This window comes from Chanodichthys erythropterus, chromosome 5, assembly GCF_024489055.1.
Source record: "Chanodichthys erythropterus isolate Z2021 chromosome 5, ASM2448905v1, whole genome shotgun sequence".
In the NCBI taxonomy this organism is placed as follows: domain Eukaryota; kingdom Metazoa; phylum Chordata; class Actinopteri; order Cypriniformes; family Xenocyprididae; genus Chanodichthys; species Chanodichthys erythropterus.
The window spans coordinates 34759628-34782938 of record NC_090225.1 but is presented as its reverse complement, the minus strand read 5'-3'; the positions used below and the strand labels follow the sequence as shown (position 1 = coordinate 34782938).

At 36.8% G+C, this 23311-nt stretch overlaps 1 protein-coding gene across 1 annotated transcript; it reads left to right on the top strand.

Moving 5' to 3' along the window:
• The first annotated feature begins 2082 nt into the window (after positions 1 to 2082).
• sfrp5 (secreted frizzled-related protein 5) lies at positions 2083 to 20713 on the top strand. The gene is made up of 3 exons (XM_067385525.1): positions 2083 to 2869; positions 10866 to 10943; positions 19299 to 20713. The coding sequence occupies exons 1-3, from the start codon at positions 2344 to 2346 to the stop codon at positions 19625 to 19627; spliced, it is 933 nt and encodes a 310-aa protein (XP_067241626.1). The 5' UTR covers positions 2083 to 2343; the 3' UTR covers positions 19628 to 20713.
• The last annotated feature ends 2598 nt before the right edge of the window (positions 20714 to 23311 follow it).

The window sequence follows — 23311 nt, the reverse complement described above, 5'->3', positions numbered from 1 at the left end:
ACATGAACTCTGGAGGTTTTGTGAAAAAATAAATAAATAAATAAATTCATAATACATTGTATCATTGTATTTTTCCATATGACAAAATAAATATATAAATGAATAAATTCTGTTCTAAATTTATGTTGTAAACAAGATGTATTTGTTTTGCTCTGGAACATTGACTGCCCATTTGATATACCCAAAATGAATTACATTTTTAACTACGGAAGAGGATTAGGGCCAAGAAATAATAAAAAAATAAAACCATCTCGAGATTATAGTTGTTAAATTTCGAGAAAAATGTCAAAATAAAATATTCAGAATAAACTTGTTAAATTACGAGAAAAAACTTCTTAAATTTCGAGATAAAATGTTGAGATAAAATGTTGAGAATAAAGTCTTTAAATTACAAGAGAAAAAGTCGTTAAATTACGAGAACAAATTCGTTAAATTATGAGAAAAATGTTTTTAAATTTAGAGAAAAAAGTCGAGATAAAATGTTGAGAATAAAGTCATTAATTTACGAGAAAAAAGTCATTAATTTTACGAGAACAAATTCATTAAATTATGAGAAAAATTACGTTAAATTTAGAGAAAAAAGTCGAAATAAAATGTTGAGAATAAACTTGTTAAATTATGAGAAAAAAGTAGTTAAATTACGAGAACAAATTCATTAAATTATGAGAAAAATGTCATTAAATTTAGAAAAAAAAGTAGAGATAAAATGTTGAGAATAAAGTCATTAATTTACGAAAAAAAAGTCATTAATTTTACGAGAACAAATTCATTAAATTATGAGAAAAATTACGTTAAATTTAGAGAAAAAAGTCGAAATAAAATGTTGAGAATAAACTTGTTAAATTATGAGAAAAAAGTTGTTAAATTAAGAGAACAAATTCGTTAAATTACGAATTTGTTCTCATAATTTAACGACTTTTTTATCGTAAATTAATGACTTTATTCTTATAATTTAATGAGTTTATTCTCAACATTTTATTTCGTTTTTTTTTCTCGAAATTTAACGAGATTTTTCTCAAAATTTAACAACTTTAATCTCGAGATGGTTTTATTTTTTTATTATTGCTTGGCCCTAATCCTCTTCCGTATTTAACCATTATCTACATGAGAGCCAGCGGCAAATACCCGAAGCACTGGCCGAGATTAAGCTGTTCTCTGCGGGTACACGAGCATCGAATGGCGGCTGATGGCCTGGAGCTCGCATATGCGAAAGCATCAAAACAAATAGTTAAATAGGCACTATGATTAAATGTGAGTCACATATTTCCAGTCTAAACAACTAAAAAAAAACTTAAAACTACAGTTCGTGGTACATCAAGTGTAGTATTTGTAAAAAAATAAATAAATAAATAAATACGGTGGATTCCACTTCAAGTTTCAAGCTTTAAGCTTTTTAAACTGTGAAAAGGTAGGAGTGCTGTTATCACTAGAATATTGCACGGTTCCCAGCCAATCAGATTCAAGAACCAGAAAGAACCGTTGTATAATATATGTGTGTGTGTGTGTGTGTGACCAGCATTTAACATTTACATTTTTAAATAGTGCTAATAGATAAAGATCTGTCAGTAAGGCTTCTCAATTTGGACGTCTGTAATATGGCAGTACGGTCCCCTGCTGCTGGGTGGCTGTTATGTGTTGAATTTTGGGCCCCACGGTGTGACAGCAAATGATATAAGGAGACAGAAAGAAAGCCAGTTTCTATTCACATCCAGCAGCATTACCATATCTTAAACAGCACATCCCAAATGCCCTGACCACCTGTAGATGAATCTTTTTTTCTGCCTTCTTATTATTTCCTAATAAAGTAGAATGTGAAAGGCCAGGGCTGATGATATGTGTGGAAAATCTGTGTGTCCTCAGAGCTAAAAAGAAATGCATAAGTCCAGCACACTCCACACATGCATTGTGCTGCTGGACAGCGCGTGGTCTGCCTGTAGAAGTGTCTGCAAGGGGGGTGGGCTGCAGGGGTGCCGCCCACTACACAGCAGTTGGCTGTAGCTGGGAGGGGGGTGGGGCTTATGGTGGACAGGGGAAACCAGTGGGAGGTGGGTGGGCAAGCTTACTCAGGGGTTGTCAGCTCATAGGGCCCTGAGTCCACTGTCTTTTTATACACTAGGTGCACTTGAGTCAAGCTAGAAAAGAGCTCAGCTCTGAGATCTGCCACTACTGCCTGCTACCAGGAGTTTCTATTAAACTGCAGGACAACCAGAAACAAGAAGGAGGGAAAATCCAGCACTTTTAGTCTTTTTTTTTATTCTCAAACACAACAAAAAGGATTAAAATTCTTCTTTTTGAACCACTTCCCCCCATTCCCCTTCTGAATCACAACAGAACTTTAGGAGGATGGCAGAGCAGACGAGGCAGGTGTCTCTGACCCAGGCTGTGACACTGGTGTTGGTTCTGCTCACCTCAGCTGCTTCAGCAGAGGAGTACGACTACTATAGCTGGCAATCTGACAATTTCCACAATGGCCGCTTCTATGCCAAGCAGCCACAGTGTGTGGATATCCCAACCGACCTGCGGCTCTGCTACAACGTGGGCTACAAAAAGATGCGCCTGCCAAACCTACTGGACCACGAGACCATGCCTGAGGTCAAGCAGCAGGCTGGCAGCTGGGTGCCACTCCTGGCAAAGCGATGCCACGCTGACACGCAGGTGTTCCTCTGCTCCCTTTTCGCTCCAGTGTGCCTGGACCGGCCCATCTACCCCTGCCGGTCTCTGTGCGAGGCGGTGCGGGACAGCTGCGCACCGGTCATGGAGACCTATGGCTTTCCCTGGCCAGAGATGCTACAGTGCGATAAGTTCCCCATCGACAACGATCTGTGCATTCCCATGCAGTTCTCTGCGGGTCACGCCACTCAGACTCCAGGTAGGACCTGCAAGAACACTGTGGTTTAATATGTTAATATGACAGTTATTGATTAATTCAATAAAAATCAAAAATTAATGTACACAGGAAATGAATGCAACACAGATGTGACAATTTTATACCTGTAAACCAAAAATCTAATTTTAACATAGCATAAATAAATAAATACACAAGAGATGCATAAAAAACATAGAAACATCTGTTTTTTTATTTTGTTTTTTATTATAAAAGTTTTTATTTTCATATTTAAGTATTGTTTCTTAAACATGTTCATGATCAATTATAAGCATCAGTACTTGCTGATTTTAAAACCTCCCCTTTTTTGTTTAAAAAGTACAAAAATTATAATCATCAAGTCTCCAAAGATCTATACAATAAGGCCCACTGGTCAGTTTTCTCTTGCTTTGATTAGCCTAGAGCTCTAGAGAAAGTAAAATTAAGAAAAGCTCTTGGAAGGACAAAAACTTTTCACTATCTAAAGCAAACATCTCATGTGGAATGTGGAGAGGAGCGTTCCTGCTGTGCCCTGCCTCTCTCTCTTTGTTTAATCGTGCATTTAGGTTTCCAATTAGCCAGGCAACCAAACCCTTTGGATCACTAATTAGTCAGAAAAGTTGTACATTACTTTGTCTAACTGAAATGAGAAAGACTATTGTAATGGAAACAGCAAGGACAAGAGAAGCAAAATGGAAGTGTAGTTAATGCTTAGTTTGAGGACGGTGTTACACCGCATAACCAGGACAATAGACTATCAAAAGAATAAAAAAGAAAGAAAAAAAGCATGTGGTGCCAAAGAAAAAATAAAAAATATTAAAAAGAAATTAAAACAAATCTTATTCTTTGTCAGTTTGTAAAATGCGTCCATTTTCTTAACCATTTGTAAAGATTATTGCAAAAATGAATGCAACAAGTGATGCCCAAATGACACATCCCTATACAAAACAATGAGAAATATGCATCGTAATGTATGCTGCGTTCAAAATGAACCACATTTTCTGTACAATACAGCTTTCCTTTTATTTAAAAATATATAAATACAAACTAACATAACAGTAGGACTACCAAATGTTATCTAATGATAATTTTCATTCAGAAAAGTTGTGTAGAATATAAAATATGTTTACTTATCCTATTTTTGGGAACATCTGGGGACATCCTGAAATGTAAAACTGATTCAAACATAATGGGGATTTTTTTTTTTTTTTTTTCATTCTAAAAATGACAAATATTTTCTAATAGGGGTAAGATAAAATGTTTGGTTTATATATATATATATATATATATATATATATATATATATATATATATATATATATATATATATATATATATATATATATATAAAGCCTACAGTATGTCTACATTTAGATAGCCAAGTAAACATGTGGGTAAACATGCACACAGCTTCTCTTTTCACTGCTAAGATTTGATGGATTACAATGTTCTCAAAGGCTTTTGAAAAAATGTGACTCCACAATACTGTTTTCATACTTCAGAGTTAAGTAGCTTGGCTTCTGTTAGAAAAATAAGCTCCTTAAAATTGCAGCAAACTCAAGAGCAAGCAGAGAAAGAGTGGGACCTTCAAGACAATATCAATTACAACCATAACTGTTCTGAAATTACATGATACTGAGAGTTTGAAAACTAGCAGAACTAAGTAAAATTCTTTCTGCATCACAGCTGAATGGGAAAGTAGCTCACAGCCAAGCGTTTACAGCGATGTGTGTTTTGGTGAGCGTGCACATCGACGTGAAACAGGACTCTAGAGATAACATGACAGCACAAACCCTCGTTTGACACGGCCAGTCGCTCCGGCCTGCAGCCGTCAGCTCAGGCACACTCGAACGGCGGACCAGGGACATGAAGAGCTGTTTTTTCCCCTGTGGTTTGAGGTAAAATCCTGGGATGGGGCCCGTTCACAGCCAGAGCCACAGACATGTTTCACGGGCTGTTTCTGGAGATACATTCCAGTAAATCACATTGGACAGTGCAACAAAAAGCCTCTTTAAACAATATTGTTCATTCTACAAACCGAAGACTAAACAGAAGTTCTAAACAGACAAATAGCCAAAACAAAAAACATTTTATTGGCTCCTCAGAAAAATCCAGCATACATCCTATTTTATGACATATTCACTGTGATTATAAGGTTCTTCTGAATTTAAACCTGAAGCACGTCACTTTGAATGTTAAAATATTTTCTCACATCCCATTTTAATATGCAGAGACAACTACATGGTGATTTTGCCAAGTAAGACATGTTCTTGGTTCAACATTTCTGTCTAAATACATAGTCCTAACCTTATCCCTACCCATAAACCTAATCCTACCCTTAAAGGATGTCCACTTTTAAATAAACTTTTCCTGATAATTTACTCACCCTCATGTCATCAAAGATGTTCATTTCTTTCTTTCATCAGTCGAAAAGAAATTAAGGTTTTTGATGAAAACATTCCAGGATTTTTCTCCTTATAGTGGACTTCAATGGCCTCCAGACGGCTGAAGGTCAAAATTACAGTTTCAGTGCAGCTTAAAAGGGCTTTAAACGGAATAAGGGTCTTATCTAGGGTCTAACGATCGGTCATTTTAGAAAAAAATGCAACTGTATATGCTTTATAAACACAAAATTTCGCCTTCAACGTATTTCCTTTTTCTGCATTCTTCAAAGCGCTTACGCTGTATGTCCTACGCCTTCCCTATTCTAGTTATGGAACAAACACGGCACCAGTTTCGTTTTTTTCTGTAAGTGGAATAGGGAAGGCGAAGGACATATGGCGTAAGCGCTTTGAAGAATGCAGAAAACGGAAGTAAAGGCGATATTTTGTGTTTATAAAGAATATACAGTTGTATTTTTTTCCAAAAATGCCCAATCATTTCGCTAGATAAGACCCTTATTCCTCGTTTGGTATCGTTTAAAGCCCTTTGAAGCTGCACTGAAACTGTAATTTTGAACTTCAGCCGTCTGGAGGCCATTGAAGTGTTTTCATCAAAAACCTCAACTTATCCCTAAAATCAGAGGGAAATGATTGGTGAATATAAATGTAGAAGTCCCTAAACCTTGTTGTAAGACTGAACTTGACATTAACTGTAAACCTATCACTCTAATCTGATTGGTTGATTGAAATGTTGTTCCAGGATCAACAAGGATCTTGTTCCAAGAACATGTGCTACTTGATGAAATCATGTTCACCCAACTGCATTGGTTTAGCAGTTTTAGGCGGGGCTATTTGTTAGCTGACCAATGGCAGACGGGAGAAGTGTCTGTGAAACCTGTTTGAAAATCATGAGTTTTGCTGCTCTGGATTTTTAGTGTCACATTTTATTATAAGAACAGAACCAAGACAATTAATTAGGCTAAACATAGAAATGTACAAGATAAAACAAGATAAGAGTGAATGTGTATGTCATTGGGGTTCTGGTTAACGCAGAGGCGCTGCTGCCTGAGGGGCGGCTCGGGGAGACATGTAAACCTGTCTCTCTCTCCGCTCACTGCACATTTAAACAGACATAAATCACAGCAGTTTTTCATCCTGATTAATGTTTTATGTCCGAAGTGTTGCTACTCATAACTTCAAGGGTCCAAATGAGCCATAAAATTATGACCTGTGCATAGTTTAAACAGAACATTTTCCCCATAAACTGTGATACAGAAAGTCAGCGATGCAGAAATCACTCGGGCACAGAAATACCTGTAGTCTCTCTGAGGAAACTGTGAGGACTTACTCTTATATCCAGGATGACAAACTGTGAGAAAGTCTTTCAGATTTCATTGCTTACGGTTTTCTAGTCTTTCTAAATGTTTGATATTTTATTCAAGTACTTTAAATGAATAATAGGGAAAGTTTTATTTCCTGTAAAACTTTCTCAATGTTGGTATATTTTTAAAAGGTAATTTTTGTATAGGTACATATGTTAAATGGCTACAAAAAAAAAAAACAACTATTGGACATTTTCAGCATTATTGCGTGTGTGTGTGTGTGTGTGTGGGTGGAATTCAATTCAATTAATATGTTTACCTTTTGTGACAGCGTAGCGGGGCATGTTGTCACACTATATGGAGTGTCTTGTCACAACAAAACATGTCACCAATATTATGGTTTTCAATCAAAAAGGTAGTGTAAATCATCGTTTTGGGCAATTATTTATGAAAAATACCCTTGTTGCGAAAACACAGTTCAGGCTTTCCAATTTCAAAATATACTTTCATTAAATCATTGACTCTTGCCTGAATGTGTGGTTTGAGATAAAGGCTTTGTGACAACTTCCTCGTGTGACTAGCCCCTTAATATGTGACTACTATCGAAAATCTGACAGACAACCTGACCCTACAACCAATAACAATTGATTGGTCTATAAACTTGAATAAAAACAACAATTGATGTTACCACATGAACCACATTTTTAGGTTACCTGACAAAACAGGTTTTAGAGTGTAGAAACTGCTTTAGGAATAAAGCGTTCTTGCTGATTCAAAAAGATTTATTTCAGAAGCAGTTCTGTTGAGTCCTTACACATTTCACTGAACATAAGAGAGTATTCAACAGGAAATTCAGGGAATAGATTACAAAAAAAGCCAGTATTGCTCTGATATCACTCAATCTCTGAATTGGCACTTCTTGCAGAAACTCGGTTTGCAGAATTACCCTCGCTCAGTCTCCTGACACATGCTTTGGCTCCGTTTCTACCAGGCATCCTGCCAGCAAGCCACCCTGCAAAACAGAATAAATCGCTCTGCTGTGCAAATAAGACATTTCAGCTTCAAGAATGCAGCTCACGACGGCCTGCGAGTACGAAACAAAAGTTTCCTCCACAACACGCTCGGTGTGTGCAAGTCACCGTACATGTCACGTCTTTGACCCGCTGAATGCTGACTGTATGGGAATTTCTGCTCAGGGACCAACTGATGGTTGAAATGTACAGAGGGGTTCAACTCCCCACGACCTGTGCACTGAAGCCTGGTGAACTTTGACCCCTCTCCTCATTATCTACTGCTATGTCTGTGCTCGAGGCTGGGGTGATAAACTCTGACCCTTGGTTTTTAACCTGGAAGGGGGAGTCTGGAGACGAGCCATGTAAGTTCTTGTTACCAGATGCTTTTGTTTTGTGAGCTCAAGGGAGGACCTGTGCTGCATAAATGACAAAATCATATTCGTCACCTCAGAGATCAGATATAACACTCATCATTGTATGGTGGATTTCAGTGGAGAACTTCAAGCTTTAGTCAATCTGGTCACAGTTTGTTTTGTCAGAACCACACCACAGGGGCTGGACAGAGGGTTTTTTTTTTTTTTTTTGCTGTACAAATGAATGACTTTCCAAATTTTCACAAGCCACATCCGGCATTCTTCCTAATTACTCGGTTAAGCAGATCGATGATATGATAGAAGCCCGGAAGCTTTCATAAATGGAAAATACACCTGATACTTATATCAAAAATGTAATAAAAATAATAATAATAACAATAATAAAACATATTTTGTATATCTACTTTTTCCAAAGTTTGGGGTCTTTTGGACTCTAATATTTTTTAATGATTCTGAAAGAAGTCGTTCATGCTCACCAAGGCTACATAAAAACAAACAAACAAACAAACAAACAAACAAACAAACAAACAAACAAACAAACAACAACAAAAAACAGTAATACAGTCATTTTGTGAAATATTTTTATAATTTAATAAAACTCCAAATTACTCAAGTCATCAGTGTCACATGATCCTTCAGAAATATTTCTAATATGCTAATTGTATTTATTTATTTATTTTGTTTTGTGGAAACCGTGATACATTTTTCAGCATTCTTTGATGCATATAAAGTTTAAAAGAACAGCATTTATTTGAAATAGTCTTTTTTAAACAATGTAAAGGTCTTTAATGTCACTTCTGATCAATATAACACATTCTTGTTGAATAAAAGCATTTAGTTCTTTCAATAAAAGAAAAGAAAAAAGAACATCTGTTAAAACATTTACTCCCAAAGCAAAATGGTGTAAAATAGTTTTTAATGTACACTATGCAACTTTTTTGGATCATAATTAACAAAATTTAAATAATGAGTCAATACATCAGCAATCCTTCTTCCAAAACGTGTTTTTGTCTTACCCTGATTCACTATGTCAAAGGGTTAGTTCACCCAAAAATGAAAATTCAGTCATTAATTACTCACCCTCATGTCATTCCCCACCCGTAAGACCTTCGTTCATCTTTGGAACACAAATTAAGATATTTTGGATGAAAACCAAGACCTTTCTGACTGCAAAGTTAGTACCACTTTCAAGGCCCAGAAAGGCAGTAAAGACATCATTAAAATAGTCCATGTGACTACAGTGGTTCAGCATTGGTTTGGCTTTTCAGAGATGGTAAGAACTGAGGGATTTGAAATGCTGTGGAAGTGACACAGAGACAGTGTTTTTATTACTTTATTTTTAGGTTTAAGCTACAACAATGTCTTCAACTAGTCAGCTTGAGATCCTTTCCATCTAAACTGGTTATATCTCTTAAGCCCAGTAGTGAGCAGTAAAATAACCATTTCATCCGCACAGTCAAGCAGAGCCAAAGCACAAACAAAACAATTTTCTTATGCAAAAAAAATGCAAGGTTTTGTTTTTGTTTTTCCACAGTGTACTAAGTTAACTAAGTTTAAAATTAACAATAATTGTCATAATATAAGAAAAATATTGGCCATTAGTTGATTGTTACGCCAATTTAGAGAGGGCTGTGCATAAAACAAGAAGAAAAAAAAATGCCAATGGAATATACTTAATTGCTGTCTTATTTTCTTTTACAAATTTGCTTCAAGTAAATAAATCTTGTTTTATGAATGTTTAAACATCACTGAAAAACAATACAAAATACAGATTAGTATAATGATTTCTTTTTTTTTTCTTTTTTTTTGTGGTACCGATAATGTAAAATTTGCCCATAATGAGCATGTGTACAGTATATGTCATACAGTAATATAAAAGCCCACTGAACAGAAACCCAGTGCCCCAGTAGGTGGCACAATAAACATCTGTATCTCTACAGTTAAAAATAAGATCAGCAAATAACTATCAGCTCCAAGAAGGTCATGTACAGCTGTTTGCACGTTCCAGTGAACATTTTCACTGTCAAACTGCTGAGAAGAATGTTTTCACAGTGTCCTATTAAAAGCTTACCCCTGTATTTGTCTTCGTACATCTGCAATGACTGTAAAATATTGCGGTTTCTATGACATTCAGACACATCCTGTTTTGGAGAGGCCCAAAATATTTTTTCTCAGACTATTGTCCAGGTATATGCAGGACATACTGTACACACTACATATTTGTGGGGATGTGATTTCACAGTGATGAACCACTGAAAGTCTTAATCTTGTTTTATAACTTCCCTTCCTCTGTGAGGAAATAAAACTAGCAGCTGCCAAACCTCTCCCTCTCATGGCTTCAAACACTGCGGATTAAGCTCCATTAGCACTGGCCTACTGCCCCTGCATGAGTCCAGCACTGCATTGAGTTCTACTCGCTGCACTAAACCAAACAACCTATTAGAGCTGTTAGATAAACAATCACATGGGAGTTTCTTTTTTTGGAAACCAATCATTTTAGAAACATTCCACCTTTTATTTGTTTGTTTGAGTCTCCTGTGATTAACCAACGATAGGCTGAACTGAATCTTTCACTGAACTTACTGTATCATTGCTACTGACCTCACATAACAGTTTATCTCATCAATGAACACCAATAAAATCTCAACCAAAGGCCAAGTTTGGGGCGGGACTATCTGTTTGTTAGACCAATGGCAGACACATATAAATGATATTTCTGACTAGAATAAAACCACTTATTTTCTATCCAGTTACATCTGAAGCATACATTGTTATTAGATTACCTAAAAATATTTTACAGTTTACTTTAAACACCAAAATCAGTATACTTACTGTTATGGCTAAATTTTCTATTTGATAGTTCTTTATGAGACACTAATTTTTAACAATCTTTTCTTTTCTTTACCCTGTAGTTTCAAAAGTGTGTCCACCCTGTGACAACGAGTTGAAAGCAGACACCATAATGGAGCACTACTGCGCCAGTGATTTTGGTAAGATATTAACTTTTATTGAGACATCAAATTTGACAACTTAACTGTGATCTCTTCATAATGGTAGAAACATGTAATGAAAAAAATGATGAGAAAGGCTGCGGTTTGCTTGTATGGGACAGTGGCCACTTTAATATTTAGTGTGAACATAATAAATGTGGAAATGAGGAAAAACAGATACAATATGAGGTTGCTCTGCTATGCATTGCATTAACATTACTGTGCATATGTTACACCATACAAAAAGTTGACTTTACTTATGTTAAACATACCATCTTGCTTTAAGTTAAAATGCATTAAAACATATTTTCAAAGTAGAGAAGTTGAATACAGTTTGAAAGATATCAAATTCCACATAAATAATATGCATCACAAACATCACAAACCTGTTTTCAATGCATGGGACACGAGTTCATACAGAACTGACGTCCAGTTTTCAATGGTGCTGGAGGATTTCTGTCGTAACAGTTTTAGATTCTTTATGGTTCGTTTAAGGTGATGTATTCTGACTGGAGATCCATTGATCTGTCAAAGGTAAATTCTCTAGAATGAGTCTCTGGCATTGAATAAAAGAGTTTCAAGGTTAAAAGTCATTTGAAAAGCCTTCCCTATAGAGAGCAGAGGATTATAGCACAGTAGAGTCACACATACGCCTGACTTATCTTTGGCTGTGAGGCCTGTTTCTCTTGGATTTGTACGTATTTTAGTTGATAACTATTAGAAAATATTGTTAGTAGTAGCATGAGTGTTCTATGTTCTATATTTTACACATTAAAGTCAGAAAGAGAAGTGCAGACATCACAAAGAAAAAAAAATCCACTAGTTCCTGCTCTTGAGATCTAATACTCCACATACTGAAAGCATAATGCATGACAGGATATTACTGCTTGACTCATTTCTTCCCCTGATCTCCATTTCACTGGTACCTGATCACATGACTTGTTGTTGGTTAACTAGTGCTGTACAGTTTATTATGATAGTGAGTTTAATAGCGTGCTCTATTAGTCTTACTTGGATGTTGAGGCCAGTTTCAACAGTTTAACTGTACTCAGTGTGCAATCAACACATACTGGACAGCAGCACACTTATCAAATGATTTAAGGTTTTTGAATGTGAAGACCGCTGCTGAGAAACCTCTCCATTAGAGTGTATTCACTGGCTCTGAATCCAGTTGATTTTATAATATTTTATGTAGCGCTAAGGAAATTCATTGTTTTCAAGTTTGGTTTTGAGATTTTATAAGGCTTTATTTTGTTTATATCTGATTTGTCATTGTCCTTTTTGAGTGAGAGCATTTTAACTCAAAGAAAAGTTCTCAGGTGCTCAAATCTAGAGCTCAAAAATAAACAAATAATAATAATTAACCATTTTGTATTTTCAGTGACTACAGTAAAATACAAATATGTATGTATATATATATATATATATATATATATATATATATATATATATATATATATATATATATATATATATATATATATATATATATATATATATATATATATATACACACAGACACACACACATTTGTGAATAAAGAATCGTTTCCATGCCATATGTTTAAGATAACAAAATTGTCACTTCCTGGGAAATTGGCACAAAAATTATCTGTAAATCGGGGAAGAAATATGGAAACCGAATCATGCATTCGGTTGCCTGGTGTTTGGAAATGCAATCTTATGATCTTTCGGGAGAAAATTAAACCAAATAATTTTGATGACAGACTTTGGCTGAGGTGTTTTAGGATGATCAAACCAACATTTGAAATGATGTGCGATGAAACTGATTCGCATTCGTGTTATCCAATCACATCCACTGTTCATGCAAAGTCACTTGAGTTTCCCTTTTGAGGGAACTTGCACTGCATCAATGTTGCTTTGGGAACGCCTCTGCATGATCATGTCTGAAGCACGTGTGTCAACTACTCCAATGGTGAGAGTGAAAATCACGTGCAAGTGACAACATGACCAGGAAAGCATAAAAGCACATCCAGAATGGCTGGTGTTAATTTCTGTGCCTCAGCAAGCGTTCTGTGTTCATACTGTTTGTCCTCTTTATTATTGTCTGTCCCTATATAGTGCAGTCAAAATCACAGTATTTCAAATGGCGAATAAGCAGGCATTCAAATTGTGTGCTCCTCCCTGCCCTTGTTTTCTTATAGGTGGGGATACACATGATTTGTGTGATACGTGTTTGGGAGCAGAGCATGCTCTGTCAGCCTTTGAGGAGGCTGACTACGAGTATTGTGAGAGGCTGCCGCTTCGCACGCTCCTCTCCCACCTTTCTTTGAGGAGAGTGATCAGGCTTGCGTTCTCTGTGGTTCTGGCCCCGCTGCTGCTGAGGCAGCATGGAAGCTTATATCGTGGGGTTCGTAAATTGATCTCAAGAAGGGGATAAAGACAGGCCCAGTCTTTTCTCTGCCATTACCCACAGGATCCAGCGCTCTCTCACTGGGATTGGAAACCTGTACTGTGGTTTCTTCTACCCAGGGAGAGAGCCTGGTGCTTCAGCTATCCAGCTCTGAGGTTGTGGATGTATTAACATCGAGGCTGGTGAGATAGAAGATTTGCCACTTCTATCTCCAGCATATGAGGAGCTGGCGGAGGTGGTTACTCGTGCTGTGCTTAAATTAAATAGCAATTGGCCAGCTGAGAAACAGAGCGCTCATCCTAAAAGCAAGCTGAATGAGCACTTTTTGTCTCCTAAATCTATACCATGGGGCCACAAAGAAATATCAAGGTCGTGGAAAAAGCCATATTCTTCATGATTATTCAGCCCCAATGTCCATGTCTGTTCTAACATCAAGGGGTTGAAAGAATGTGGCTATGGGGCGATGCGAAAGGTGGGAAAGGCGCTTGCGAGCTATCTGTCATTTTGGTTCTCCCTCACACACATGGCCGTGGCTATGTCGGTATGCTTTTCCCCCAATTGCTCTGCTCCCAGGAGTTATGGAGAAGGTTTGCCAGGACGGAATAAGTCTACTTCTCGTAGTGTTGTACTGGCTGAGCCGATTTTGGTTCTCTGACATAGTATCCCTCCTCGATGGCTCTCCCTTGGAGATTCCCGTCAGGAGGGACCTTTTGTCTCAGGTGGGAGGCATGATCCTTCTTCCCGCCCAGAGATATGGAACCTGTGGGTTTGGCCTCTGAGGGGGCCCAACTCATAGACTCAGGTCTCTCAACTGAGGTTGAAGAGACCATGCTTCAATCCAGAGTTATGTCCACAATGAAACTTTATGCCCTAAAGTGGAATGTATTTGCTTTTTGGTGCAGAATGCGTCAGTGGGATCCAGTTAACTGTCTGGTTGCAGGGCTCCCCCCATCCACACTAAAGGTGTACCTGGTGGGCATAGCTGCCTACCATGTCCACTTGGGTAGTGTTTCAATGGGGAGGAACCCACTAGTCACTAATTTCTTTTGTGGCACTTTGAGGCTGAGGCCTACAATTTGTACCAGGGCTCCAGCCTGGGATGAGGCTGTTGTGCTCAAAGGTTCATCTGCGGCTCCCTTTGAGACCCTGGAGACGGTTCCAGAAAATGTTCTGACCTTAAAGACTGCATTCTTTCTAGCCATTTCTTCTCTAAAAAAAGGAGTAGGAGATCTTCAGGCCCTGTTGGTATCCCCCACGTACCTTGAGTTCGCCTGGGGATGGTCAAGGCATTCCTTCACCCAAAGCCAGGCTATGTCCCTAAAGTGCCGACCAATATACAACGGCCTATCATTTTGCAGGCCTTCTGCCCTCCTCTTTTCAGAAATTAGGACCAGGAAAAGCTGAACCTTGATAGTCGAGGCTATTTCTCTTGATTTTAAATCCTCTGACTGGCCAAGGCCTTGATTTCGGGTGTATCCCTGCAAAATATTTGTGATGCAGTGGGCAGGTCCTCTCCACTTACATTCGCAAAGTTCTACAATCTGGACCTGCGTGTTGCACCAGGTTCACAGGTGCTGATGACTTATGCTGCGTTCACACCAGACGCGACTTGCGTGAATAAATCGCGCTATTCACGCGTAGTTGGATGATTGAGCATTTTGAGTTTCTCGCTTCATTCGCGCGTGAAAATCCCTTCACAACAGACGCGAATTCGCGTCATGAGAGGGGCTCTCCCGCTCCTTTATGTGTCCCGGACTCTCCCACTGCTTTCTGCACACTTCCTCTGAATAAACACAACTTGTAATTTACAGTGAATAAGCTCAATTGGTCGTCGTTGGCTTGTAGTCTTAATATGTATATATATGTAGCTCAAATTGATTAAAGACCGTTTTTTACAACTTATCAGATTGTCCGACCTCCTCACTCACTTTCTTTCAAACACAATCCTTTTTATTTCTGTTTCTATAAATGTATGTAGATGTACAGCGACAATGATTTTGTCCTCCATTGTTGTTTCGAATCGCGCCGCAGGATGTCAATGCGCGTCTTTGCATTGACTTAACATGTAAATCACTTGCGCTTACCGCTTCATTCGCGTCCGGTGTGAACGCACCATTAGTGTCTCAGTATTCACATGAACAGGCACGTGTAAGCATGGTGTTTGGGCATTTTGTTCCCAAAGCATCACTGATGCAGTGCGAGTTCCCTCAAAAGGGAACATCTCAGGTTATGACTGCAACCATAGTTCCCTGAGAAGGGAACGAGACACTGCGTCGCCCTACCATACTTCCTGCATCCCTGTGATCGAATTGCTTCGGTTAATTGAAGCTAATGTCAGATTCCAGATATGCTTTTATGCTTTTCTGTTCATGCTGTCACCCGCCCGTGATGTTCACTATCGCCATTAGACTAGTTTACACACGTGTTTCAAACACAATCACACAGAGGCATTCCCAAAGCATCATTGACGCAGTGTCTTGTTCCCTTTTCAGGGAACTATGGTTTGTCCAGTACAGGCAATCTTCATTGGAAAAAAAATAGACAAACTTTAATCTTCAATCACACTAAAGACCAAATACACAACACATAATTTTAGTATTTTTCCTTATTTTGCTTTTGTTTATTAAAAAAAAAGCTTCTTTCAAATTTTTAGCATTAGCTTTGGCAAAAACCATTTTACAGGGTTAAAGACACACATTCTGGACTATATATATATATATATATATATATTTATGTACATATATAGTCCAGAATGACTTTAGTGTGTATGTTGGTTCGCCATATTAATGGTTTTCACTGTCTAGGCTAAAAAGGTGATGCAGTTATTATTGTATAATAATATGCATTGTTTGTTTTGATGCTACTTGCCATTCAGAATATTTCAATAATTTCTATTGCTAAAACCTCCTAAAGCTTTATTCAGGTCTATTGCTTGGCTATAGCTTTGGACATAGGGAAGTTTTGGTTACAGAATTATTGAAGGAATGCTGCAAATACTCAGGGCGACACTTTTTCTCCGTGCCTTCCTTCATCTGCTGTCAGACCTACTGCCAGCAATTTAAAGCAGCTCTTGTGGTTTCGGCTTGTCACCACGATATTGCCCAGGCGTGCTCACTCCCCACAAGCATTACGCATCATGAGCAATCACCTGAATCAGAGAGAAAAACCCCATGTGTAGCTACAGTTTGGTATGTGAACTGTATGGTTTTGTAGTTTTGCAAAATGTCTTAAAATATTTTAAATCTATTTACTTTGTAAAGAGAGACAACTATGTCATTTGAAAGCTGATTTCCCCAAAAAGCGCAAATAAACACCATGGCTCTGGAAGTGTCCCGACACAGCAACAATACTATACTAACAAGACTTCTCATAGACTTACATTAAATGAGGGACCCACACCATAATTAGGCACAAGAAATTGTTTAGTGACTTGGCGGTGGCCACTTTTGACTTGGACCACTAAGCAGCCACAATGCCTATCAACCACCAAAACACCTAAGCAACCACCCACAAAATGTCTGCAACTACCTTCCATTGGCCTAGCAACCACATTCAATAAATTAAAAACATCTTAGAATTGTGGCGTGTACTCACATTTTCTTCTTTGTCATCTTTCCTTCCCTCCATTTCTCAGATTGATTCCTCATACTATACACTTTTTTTCATTTTTTTCAATTGATTTTTTTTTTCTTGACATTTTATTATTCCAGTGAAATTAATATTTATGCCAACACCAAATATCCCCATGCAAGTGAACTAAAACGGTTATCAGTGAAACTATTTAAACATACATTCCAGAGATGCATGAATGTTTATGATAGTAGACAAGGAGCCTAGCTCACACTGATTATGCAGGACAAATGTTGTCATTGATTAATGTGCTTTCAGCACGTTTGGATAAGTTCTGTTTCATAGCATCAATTACAGGTTTTACTTGCCACTTTCATGTTTTCAAATGTAACTTAGAAACAAGAGAACCTGGGAATGTGGATCACAGTGTTATTTATTTGAAGCAGGCTTGCTTCTTTATGGTTTCTAAAGGAAAAACCAGACCTGATCCAAACAAAAATTGTGGAGATGGAAGCTGAGATTTCTGTGCTAGAGCAGTGCAAATTCAGGAAGGATTTTGTGTGTTTGTGGGGAAATTTAGCCACACACCACCAAAATACACAACAATGCAATGTCTATGAAATATCTTTTTTATGGCATTTTCGAAGCAAATATTCATATATGAGAATAATTATGAATAATTTAATTAATTTGAGTATCATGTTTATCATTTAACTTGATTAACTTTTTAACCATTTGACAGCCCTAATAAAGTTAGTAACAGGCAGGTAAGCTTAGTCACAACAACAAAAAATACAGGGTAAGGGTTAGGGTGTGGTTAAGTGGTTTTATAGTAATTAACATGTAACGTGTAACAAGGACACTGTAAAATAAAGTGTTACCAAAAATTACATATACAATTTTTAAAGAATTTTATCATAATAATAATAATATACATTTAAAATTACATGCAAAAAAATAAAAATAAAATAAAATAAAGGGGTCGAATTGACCTGGCATTCTGTGATAAATAAAAACATTTATTTATTTGATACTCCATGAATTGAAAACCTGTTTTTCTCATCAATGTCATTTTTTCATATTTTTGTGGTCATAGGATGGGAAAAATAAAAAAAAAAAAAAAAAATTGTATCACTACCCCAAGAATGCATCAAGGGGTCAAATTGTCCTGTCTTCATTTCCTTTGGAATTTGGACTCAACAGTATTTTTAGACACATTTTTGTCAATAATAATATTAATTTTCTTGAAACTTTATGGATTACTTAAACATCTGTTGTGACCTTTTTTTTTTTCTTTTTTTTTTAAATAATTTGCCTTAGACACCAACCTGAATACACAGTGAAAAGCACAACCTGGGCTCAAAAAGCAGTATGTGAAATGAGTAGTATGTCTGAATTCACAGTGTTCATAACACAGTAGGCAAAAATAAATAAATAAATAAAAAATTACCCAGATGACCAACTACTTCTGCATTGATTCTGAGGTTCACATCCACTGGACACTTTACTATCCATAGACCATGGGAGAGGAGTTGTGAATAACAGGGAAATGGCACAACTCACTCTATAGCTCACATGACAATGCTAAAATGGCAGCAGATGTAGTACAGTTCAGCTTTCATTCATAGCATGCTTGATAATACTTTATTCATGCTATACATATGCATACTTTGTTTAATAGTCATGAAATACTCAACTGTAGAGCCTAAGACAATGCAAATTCAGATGCAGTAGAGAAAAGACAGGAAAGGACATCTGAAGGCCTAAACAAAGCAAGAAAATATGAAAATTTAAAAAAAAACTTCAAAGAAGGAAGATTTGGTGGCTTATGTGGATGGGCTACCGAAGGGGTGTTCGCTTTTCACATCTGTCTTTAAAACTTTCCGTTCCACTCACCGTCCTCTCCCTGGTGAGAGTAATTATTGCCGTCCATGTTTAAATGATGCTCCTCCGGGGAGGTGTAAACTATTCCAGCGCTCTGGATAGCCTTGGTTCTTCCTGTGTGCTCGTTGTGAAAGGTCTTGTTGCTTGAGACAGCAAAAATATATGGGAGAATCGGAGTGTGACCAAGGGTCCCATGAGAAGATTTCCCATTTTTTCCAATGGATAAAGTTAAATGACAACACATAGTACCCAAAGCTTTTCCAAAGGTCTTCCCTTGATGTTTTTAAAGGGATAGTTCACTTGTAAATGTTTTGCAAAAAAAAAAAAAAAAAAAAAAGTATACGTTTTTGATTAATCTGACACTAGTAAATATTAATGACAGACTTTTCATTTTTGGGTAAATAAAAATCAAAATAAGCATAAACGAATGTGTTAAGTTATATGAATTATTGAAATATGAACTTTAAATCTCAAGCGACAAAATAATTTTGGGAATTCCTGCTCTAAGTCTCTGTATTTTATCTACAGCACTCAAGATGAAGATTAAAGAGGTGAAAAAGGAAAAAGGCGACCGCAAGCTTATCGCAGCACAAAAGAAGAAGAAGGTTCTGAAGATGGGAATACTGAGGAAGAAAGACCTAAAGAAGCTCACGCTATACATCAAGAATGGAGCGAACTGTCCCTGCTCGCAACTGGACAATCTGGGGAGCAACTTCCTCATCATGGGACGCAAAGTGGACCAACAGTTACTGCTCATGTCCATCCACAAGTGGGACAAAAAGAGCAAGGAACTCAAGTTTGCCATTAAATACATGAAATCTCATCAGTGTCCCACCTATCACACTGTCTTCCAGTGACCAATGACTCTTCTTTCTGCAACTTCCAATAACTCTTTCAGAGACCGTATCCATGCCTAATTCCGACCGTTAGTACAGATGTATTTTATTACTCATGAAATGGCTTTTGGAAACTGCTTAGGACTTAATTCATCATCAAGTACAGCTACATTTTGTTGGCAACTGTATCGACATAAAATGTATTGTTTATGAAGCAATCAGCACACTTATGATGCTCATGCATATTTTAGTGAAACTTTCCTGGTTCCCTCATTCAGAGCACAAGCTATGAGACTTTTTGGAAAGACATTGGCAACATTTTCAATCAATGTGAGAAAAAGAGAATTGTGAACTAGAGCTTTAAAGAGTGCACTCACTTACTGAACACATATTTGATTTCAATGGCGAGATTCCACAAACAAATGAAACAGAACAAATATAGTGCCAACTGGTTTTTATTTGTATCTTTTATTTTGTAGATAAGGAATAAAAAAGTTTTTATTATGTATTACGAAGATCGTGATCATTAGCAGCAGAATGGGACTCGACTCCGGCTTGAAACTTGGGAGGTAAGAAAACTGATGGATTGAAAAGTGTTGGTCAGGACGGAGGCCCAAATATGTCAACCGCAGCCCTGTGAGCAAGTCTGGACCATTTATCTGATCTAAGAGCACACATCATATCAGCCAAGCTTATGACAGACTCTAGACTCATTCAATCATTTTGGTTGGTGAGGTGTTTTTCATGCTTTCTATACAGTATGCAACATTATTTTTTACTAAAATTATTATATATTGCTACAAATATACAGACATGGTATGGAAAGAGCCTTCCGACGTTACATCTCACTGTAATAAAAGTTCAAATTTAACTGTGCTAGTTCTGTTTAATCAGATATCACCATTTAATGATATTATCTAATGTTGTTGTCACAAGGATTTGTTATTTATCTTCAGGAATTAACTATAGTTCAACCAAAAAAACCTTCTTATCGTTTCAAACCTTTATGAATATCTTTCTTCTGTGGTACACAAAAGGAGAATTTTTCAGAAAACAACTTTTTTCAGAAAACAATTTTGGTTCTGTCCAGTGGCAGATCATCGGGGAGGCAAGGAGGGCACAGCCTACCCAAAATTTTGAGGTGAAAATGGGCGAAGGACAAATTAATGTTAATAAAAATCCCAGTTATTCATTTAATTTCATGTCTCAGAATGTGTATTTCTTGTTTGTAAATTCACCACTGTAACACCATAAAATATTACTGAAGTTGGAACCACCTCTTCACCAAATATGCCGATGTCATTCAATTTTTAGGAAAACTGTGCTAAGGAGAGTCTGAGGGGACTTTTGCCTCCATTGGTGAATAAATAAATAAATAAAAATAAAAAATTGCACCAACTACCTTAATTATGGAGAGTAGAGATATTGAATATTTGATTGCCAGTAAATTTACTAAGACACCATTCGAACAGCAGATTAAAAATAAAGGAAGTTCCGATGCCTAAAGTGTATATACTACAGCAAGGGGTGGGCGATGTGACCAAAATCTTATTTCACGATATAAGTAATTTTATTTCATGATAAAGATATATATATATATATATAACAATATCGTTTTTTTTTTCTTTAAATAAGGTTTTTATGATATTCAAATTTGATACCATTGAAATTTTATACTTCTTGTCACCAAATAAAACAACAACAACAACAACAACAACAACATGCTGAAAACAGCACCGAAATGACTGATGGCAGAAGGTCTGAACTCTATTGGAGTTTTCATTGGCCAAGGACCGCCCAAGAGGACGTTTGACTGACATGTAACGCAACCAATCACAGTTCGTTTTGTTTAGGTGCCTGAAAGGTATAGTCAATGTCCCTACAATAACAACCCAATGTACATCTAATTAATACATCTAAGTTATTCATTTAAAAACATTGTGCAAGTTTACTGCAACAATGGAGCACTCATTGTCACAGCTGTAAACTTCAAGGCGTTCTTCTTTCACTAGGGAGTTTGGCGTCACGGCATTTGTTTCCATTAAAGACCGGACCGCTTATTGTTTAATGTATACGCATCAGTGGTGTTGTTGATGACCTGAAAGGTGAGTTTTTTGTTTATTTTAACATCCTGATGATATGTGCGAGTATTTGCAGCATGTTTCTGTATTTAATTGCGTTTTGAGTATTTGCAGCGCTTTTCTGTATTTAGTTGCGTTTTGTTTATTTGCAACACATTTCTGTATTTTGTCGCATTTTGAGTATTTGCAACACTTTTCTGTATTTGGTTGTGTTTTGAGTATTTGCAGCGCGTTTCTGTATTTGGTTGCATTTTGAGTAGCGTGTTTCTGATTTTGGTTGAGTTGTGAGCATTTGTCATTTTCGTCTCGTTTTTATTCATTGATGAAAATTAGAGTAGACTTTAATCATAGTTTTAGTAATTCAAATGCATTTTTATTTAGTCATCGTCTCTTTTTCGTCCGTGAAAAAATGTTGTTGACGAAAATTATTCGTCAACGAAATTAACACTGGTGCTGATGAGCTGTGCCGAGGCACAATGAACGTACAGATAACTGTTCCGCATATGACTGCAATTGCAGGTTTCAAACAAGAGATGGCGACAAAGAGGAAAAATCGCGGACTGCAGCTTTAAGACATAAATTAATATGTTTATGAGGATACTTGTAAAGACAGGTTTTTTGACACAATATTCAGGCCTATGTGTATTTAACTGTTCAAACCCAATTAAGCAGCAAAAAGAAATTAATAAGCTTTTGTGATGGTGTAAGTTGGTGTAAGATGCAGTTAAGCAAATAATAAAAAATAAAAAAAATCATTTAATCCTCGGAGTTTGACAGCATATGTACAACATTCACTTTTAGCTTCCCAAAACATTCCCTTTTGCATTCCAAAGATCAAAATAAATAAATACAAGTTTGAAATGACATAAGGGTGAGTAAATGTTGACAATTTTTCTTTTTGGCTGAACTAACCCTATAAGGCAAATCACTATTCAATTAAAATAATGACACTGCACAACATAAATACATACCAAAACCACAAATGGAGATGCTATGAGCTAAGTCTAAAACAGGAAATGTTTATCAGATATCCAAATCACCAAAATCAGATCAAGACTGACACTACAGTACTTGTGTTTCCTCTTGCCAAAAGTTTCTCTTAAGAACAAATCTGTGTGCCAACCTGTTTAAACAAGAAAAGAAAAAAAAAAAAAAAAAAAAAAAAAAAAATAGCAAATTACCAATTCAATGCCAATCTCTGTAAAAGTGAATAGGAAAAAAGCAGTGGAATTTATCTGAGATCAAGGAGAAAATGCCTCTCTTCCAGTAGATGCTGGCATTGTGCATCATTGATAAGCAAACCTCATTACTGGCCTATTGTCTAGGGATCTGTCAGCTCATGCCACCCCAACTCTCACATTCAAACACTCTCCACACAGCTTACATCAGACAGTTCCAAACATCACAGTCTGATCTGTGCTCCCTCACATGTTCTACAGTGTCACAGTACCATCTCAAAAAAAAAAAAAAAGTGTTACAGACACATTCATGCTGTCCAATTACAGGCTGTTCACCAACACAGAACCCGATTTCACCAAGTACAACGTTTCTGGAACAACATCTTTGTTGATAATTGAACAACATTCCAATCAACCAATCAGATTTAAAGGACACGTTTATATTT

Bases quoted from the DNA above. Each gene is read 5' to 3' on its own strand.
- sfrp5 (XM_067385525.1), top strand. From the start codon at position 2,344: ATGGCAGAGCAGACGAGGCAGGTGTCTCTGACCCAGGCTGTGACACTG. The intron at 2,870-10,865 runs GTAGGACCTGCA...TTTACCCTGTAG, and splicing joins TCACGCCACTCAGACTCCAG to TTTCAAAAGTGTGTCCACCC. The intron at 10,944-19,298 runs GTAAGATATTAA...TTTTATCTACAG, and splicing joins CTACTGCGCCAGTGATTTTG to CACTCAAGATGAAGATTAAA.